A 6420-nucleotide genomic window follows, 5' to 3' on the forward strand; every position below is an offset into this window, starting at 1 on the left:
TTACTTATCGAATAAGTTCAATCGAGATTTTATTAAATCGAGCATGTGCAAGTTCACGAGTGACTCATTTTATTTATAGTATTATCAAAGTATTTATATGGAATTTCAAGTTGGACCCACAATGACTATCTTAATGATTATTGTTACAGTTACTATATTTATAGCTACAATTATAAATGTCCGGTAGCTGGTAAGGGATAACTAGATGACAATATTATTTTAGTAATTCCAAGTCCAACACGCCACATTAATTAGGCAACTATTGAGCCCTTGCTCCTGAAAAGCCAAAAAGCTACTATCGGGCAACGTGTAAATAATGCATTTGCAGTCGAAAAGTACAGAGAAAATTATTCTAAATATAATAAAAGCGAATTTTATAAAATTCAGAGGCTTTTAATAATTTCAAATAGCATCAAAGTTTTTTAATTACTTTATAATCACGTGGGAGAAATCATAAAAAAAATTTTAATTGTGGAAATCCCTTAATTTTTAAACACATCAAACTTATGTGCTCATTTTTTAATAGATATTAATTCTAGTCCAAACATCTTCTAAACAAAAATTTCAGTCGAGAAAAAGGTATAACTATTATTTAAAAAAAATGTAGTGATTATTGAGAATATACATATTTATTTGCTAAAAAATAAAAATTTAAGGTTGAAATACATTCTTATAACAGTATAAGGATATACTAAGTCTTTAAATCATTTAAAAGTTAAATGTAAAATTTATACTTAAAAAATTCAAATTTATACTAAATCTCAAGTTTGATTTTTCAATGAGTGTTTGTCTTTTTTAATTTTATTTTTGAGATTTGTGAAAATTTAGGATTATACGTAGAGTTCACATTTTCTTTTAGGAGAATTTAATTTTTGTTACTTTTGAGATACGTGGAAGTTAGAATTATAGGTAAAGTCCACAACTTGGACTTCATTTTTGAATTTAGTTTTTATTTCTCAATATATGATTTCAACTTCGTTTTTATTTGCTTCTGCATATATTTATACTGATTTCTAGATTTGCTTGAAGAGGAAAAAAGAAAGTGGGGACAAAAATGTCATTTTATATGCATTTAATGTGTAAAATAGCAAAAACCTAACGAAAGTGCAATATAATATAAAGAATTTAAAATGAAAGGGTATAACAATTTATTTGTAAAGAGATAAGGGTAAAGTAGTTGTTTTATACAATATATAGGGGCACGTCTAGAATTTTTCCTTATATAAATCTAAACTTTATTAAATATAGGTTTCAACTTTCGAAAAAAAAAAGCACGAGATCATTAATGGTAAATAGCCTCCTTCCCGATCTTCAAAAAACAAAAAATCTCCATTATATGATGTATTAGATAAACATGCGCATCTTCAGAAAAGAAAAATTCAATTTGATTAAAAAAAATTAAACCACCTAATTAATTAGGTGTACGACGTGTGATAAACTCCTTAATTGTTACTGCCCAGGATCGAACTGGGGACCTTTAGTGTGTAAGACCAACGTGATAACCACTACACCACAGCAACAAGATGTTTGTAACGTTCTCAATTTATTGAAATTCCAAATTATTTATTTTTGTAGTCTTTGTAACCATCATCATCAGCCTAATGTAACTGAATGGGCGCTTTTATTTGTTTTATTACTATATTTGCCGCCTCTGTTCCATTAATTTGGACTTTTTTTTTTTAACTTTTCGAATGTAGTAAGACAAAATAATTGAATCACCTTAGTTTTTTAAAAAATAAGATTAATTTAGACCTTTTAACTTTACAAAAATATTACCAAAAAACAATTAAACTCCTCTATTATAACTAGGGACCCTTCGCATGTAAGACTAACGTAATAACCACTGCACAGCAACAAGATGTTTACTGGTTTGGAATACTCTACCTTTTTCAAAAGTTCAAATTAAGCATTTTTATAACCTTTGTTTTACCCTCATCATTAGCCTAAGATATGCGTGTGCATTTTTATTTGATTTATTACTGTACTTATCGCCTTTGGTCCATTATTTTTTTTACTTTTTCAAAGTATTAGAAAATGATAATTGAATCACCTTAATTTAAAAAAAAATAATAGGAGAATTATTGGAACCCTAGTCACTATGAAAGTGTATGAGAGTCTTCACCACTGGATTATAGTCCAATCCCCTAAGACTGATATACCAGACAGAGATAAAATTGAAAGAAAATATTAATGTTAGATTGATTTTCTAAAAGCGTCATTTAAGTAAAATTAAAAAGAGAAAAAAAGCAGTTGCAGATAAAAAAGTATCTATGGGTTGTGACTCAGTTGGCAACGCAAGCTGAGTACGTGAGAAGAGCTCTCGAATCCTTAGTAAGAGGAGCCAAAAACCGATAGTTTGCAAAAAAAAAAAAAAAAAAAAAAAAAATCCAGAAAGTGTCAGAACTAATGCAACAAATATATTACTATTTATTTAGGTTCTCTTGGATATATATCAAATATTGGCAAAATGCTTAAATTCGCTCCTATACATTAAAAAAAAAAATGTGTGACACTTCAAACTTTCCTAAAATTAAGAATTTAGTATCATTGTATACCTCTAAACAGTAGCAATATTAGTTTTTTTTTTTTAGTATTTTTGGTTGTTATATGTAAAATATTAATTTAATACGTGGATAGCACGACTTTTAAACTTCATATTTTCATCTATCCAATAAGTATTCTTTCTAATTTTATAAATTGGAGTGCTTAATAAAATAATCTTACCAGTTGAAATATTTAATATATGCAATTTTAAAAGTTAAATCGTTTAATTTGTTAAAATAAAAATTAAGGATTACAAAAGATTTGTTATGTAAAGTATAAGCATAAATTTACCATCAAATATTGTGTTCAAATTCCTCTATGCTCTGGATAGTTTCTTGAGTGATATTGTAATTTCAATCTATATTACTTGATAAACTTGTTTAATGAACTTTTGAACTATTTTTTACAATAGTGTAGACTATAGTAATTAATTTTAAAATCAAGACTCATGAATTATAAAAGAAGGCAATAAAAAAAAGAAGAAGTTGAAATCCTTGAAATTCATAGCGAGCTTAGTGAAGGTGAAATGAAAAGGCATAAGGAGAGTCTTATTTCTATATTTGTATTATTTAAAAAAACTTCCATTTAAGTAAAAAAAACACCCGATGCAAGAAAGATAAACATACAAAGAACGACATTTTCTTGATTCTCCTGTCACCTTACTTAGCAATTTTGTTATAACACGCTTCCCCATTTAGAAAATGTAGGTATTGAAAAATCAACTACTTTTTCAGTAATCCACCAAGCTCACCCTTCTCATGCATGGAGGTCAAGATATCACATCCTCCAACCAACTCGCCATTGACAAAAATTTGAGGGAATGTAGGCCAGTTGCTATACTTCTTTAATGTCTCCCTTAACCCATTATTGTATTCTTCATCAAGAACGTCTACACTCTCATAATCTACTCCTTCACTTTCAAGAATCCCAATTACCCTTTGAGAGAATCCACATAATGGGGCGCTTCGTGATCCCTTGATAAAGGCAACCACCTTGTTCTCCTTCACCAACCGTTCAATGAGTTCCTCCAATGGAACTGTTAACTGGACATTACGTCCAGGTGTTAGCCGGAGATCAGCCTTCTTCTTTGGTGGCTGCCTGATCCATGTGGCATTGCCTGATTCATTGCCTGGTGGAACCTTTCCAGTGGCTTTTATATGTTCCTCCATCCAAGATTTCCAAGCTTCAGTGAGAGTTGTCCTGTCGGGTTCATCTACTACACCAACCTACAAGAAAATTTACATTAAAAATTACCAGTCTGCAAGAAAATTTAGGGAATTACTTTAGTTGGAGCAAAAACGAGATGGATGGAGATTGGCTATCCCATTTTCTCAATATTTTCAACAATCAAGTTGTGCGTCATTAGAAGACAGCTTAAATATCAAATATCGACTGTTCACATTTCCATATTGTATACCAAAGCTCCAACATGAAAAGCATTCAATAATATATTTCCTCCAATTGGCTAGCAAATAAAGCTCACTCCAACATGCCAAAACAACTCGAATTTTATTCATTTCACAAGGTTTAACATTGTCACTTAGGGCATTCCAAGGTGAGTTCATTACAGGAACTAAGGATGCAAACACTAACATTCAGTGTTTTTAGGTTTTGCCAAACTCAAGCTTACTCAAGCTAATCAAAACATGGATGCAAAAAATGGATATATGCCATCAACAATATATTTCTTCCCTATTTGGTGTATATTTTAGCAGTCTTATAAGGAAAGGCTAGAGGTATACAGAGGTGTTTGTTTTGCTCAATACATTATAATCTGTATTCCTTAATCTTTTATTCATCCACACCACAAAAAAGTTCCTACCATGTATTAAACTCTAGTTCAGTGTAAGATAATCAAATACATTTCGAGTTAAAAATTCAAAGCATTGAACCAATAAACCAATGTAGGCTTCATTACAAAAGAAAAGACCTTAATTTCCTTCCAATCCCAGACTTTCTTTCTATCCCCAGCTATCTTTTACACTTTGAAATAGGCAATTCCAGTAATTGCAATTAAGATCAGCTCACAAAAATTCAGCTAATTACAATGTAAAATCAACACAGCAACAGAGAAATCAAACACAAATATCAACAAATTGCTATTTTAACATCAGTAATTTAATCTTTCTGCATTATATTGGTTATCTGCATTTTCCGTTCAATTAACAATGAAACCTTATGCCAGGAAGCTAAAAGACGGTACACCTAATAAAACTGAAAGGAAAAAAAAAAAAAAAAAAAAAAGAAAAAAGTACCTTAACAGAGGAGCAAAGCTCCGGCACCGACTTCAAGTGAGAGAGCACGCTAGCTCCAATATTCCGGGATATGCCAATAAATTGAAGATGATCGTTCTTATCAAAGATGGCGTATACGCCCGATTCTGAAGGCAATTTCTTTGAGAACTCATCCGCCGTTAAAGGCACGGGTACTAACTCCGTCGCCGTTAGGCTTTTGATGGCTTCAGCGATAATTAGAGAGCGAGGCTTAACATTGTGGTAGGGTTTTAAGGAGATGGAAAGGAAGGGGATTGAAGGCTTAGAGTATGAATAGAATAGTAGGTTGGTGGTATTTAGGGGAGAATATGACGAAAGTAAGCGAAGAGAAGGACAGGTTTGTAGTGGAGAGAGGCTGATGGTAGCCATTGAAGGAAATGAGGAACAGAGAGTTTCGTTGAGAACAGTGGTCAGAACTGAGAGGAGAAAAACTGACGCCGACGGTGGGATTATTGTAACATTTGGATAAAAATGTAATTTGCTATAGTTGGCTTGGTTTAGTTAGACCAGTATGTCGGCCCAACCCAACCCAACAATGCAGCAAGCGTGGATGGTATTCTCATTTTTAAAAAATTTTCAAATAACTAATTACTTTGTTATCTATTCTTTTACTTTTAATTTGCAAAAGCATGATGAAATTGTTAATCACAAATATTAATACATATTATTAAACTCATTATAGTTTTAATTATGGATAAGTCTAATCATTTTCTGTAAAACCATATAATCCATTGTAATTAAGGAACCTTATTGATGAGGGACACTAACGAATAAATTGTTTCGTTATGGCAGTTAATGTGTTAATCAAGAGTGTCTCCTTCTTAAGGTCAATGACCCTACATTCGAAGACAACCTGTGTTTAGATGATAAACATAATTATTTTACTAATAATAATTAATCTAAATAAAGATTGGGATTTCTTTTCTTCTTTCTAAATTAAGAGGAAGGAAAATAATTTTGAGTCCCTCATACTTTTAGAAACACAGCATATATAGTTAATAGCTATTGACCCAAGAAGAACAAAGAATAGAATTTCTATTTATAATTGATAATTTTTTAGCCATATATATCCTCATCATAAATAATAATATTTCATATTTAAAATAAAGAATTTGAATCTCATTTGCTATAACATGAACTGATGGTGATTGGTACATCTATCGGTGTACACTTATACAAACTCAATTAGATATTTATAGTTAAACAATACTCTTTTCCTTCTAAAAAAATAGAAAATGAACTATTTTTTATAAAGATTAAGAAAATAACAATTATTATGGTTAAAAGACAATTTTATTCATGTAACTTTTCTATTATGTCATTTTAAATAACACATGAGGAATTATTATATTAGAATAATAAGTAAAAATTATTGAGGGTTATGAAAATAAAATTAGATTTAATAAATGTATAATAGACAATTTAAAGATTAATTAAAATGCAAAAAAAAAAAAAAAAAGTGGACTATATTATGGGACAAACCAAAAAAAAAAAAAGATGGATTATCTTTTTGGGACAGAGGGAGTAATATTTAATTCAAAGATACTGAATTGTGAATTAAATTAAAATATCTATTTTAAGCTTTTAATTTTACATTTATTTA

At 30.0% G+C, this 6420-nt stretch overlaps 1 protein-coding gene and 1 non-coding gene across 2 annotated transcripts; both read right to left on the reverse strand.

Moving 5' to 3' along the window:
- Nucleotides 1-1447: 1447 nt before the first annotated feature.
- Nucleotides 1448-1520, reverse strand: TRNAV-UAC (transfer RNA valine (anticodon UAC)). The gene has a single exon. It is a non-coding gene; the product is annotated as a tRNA-Val (tRNA).
- A 1546-nt stretch (nt 1521-3066) lies between these two features.
- CXIP2 (CAX-interacting protein 2) lies at nt 3067-5261 on the reverse strand. The gene is made up of 2 exons (XM_012232440.4): nt 4800-5261; nt 3067-3770 (listed from the first exon to the last, which is right to left on the reverse strand). Exons 1-2 carry the CDS (start codon nt 5184-5186, stop codon nt 3267-3269), a joined length of 891 nt encoding a protein of 296 aa, XP_012087830.1. The 5' UTR covers nt 5187-5261; the 3' UTR covers nt 3067-3266.
- Nucleotides 5262-6420: the final 1159 nt, after the last annotated feature.

The sequence above is a fragment of the Jatropha curcas genome, chromosome 2 (genome assembly GCF_041381405.1).
Source record: "Jatropha curcas cultivar XTBG-Jc1 chromosome 2, XTBG_Jcur_1.0, whole genome shotgun sequence".
Classification (NCBI taxonomy): Eukaryota; Viridiplantae; Streptophyta; class Magnoliopsida; order Malpighiales; family Euphorbiaceae; genus Jatropha; species Jatropha curcas.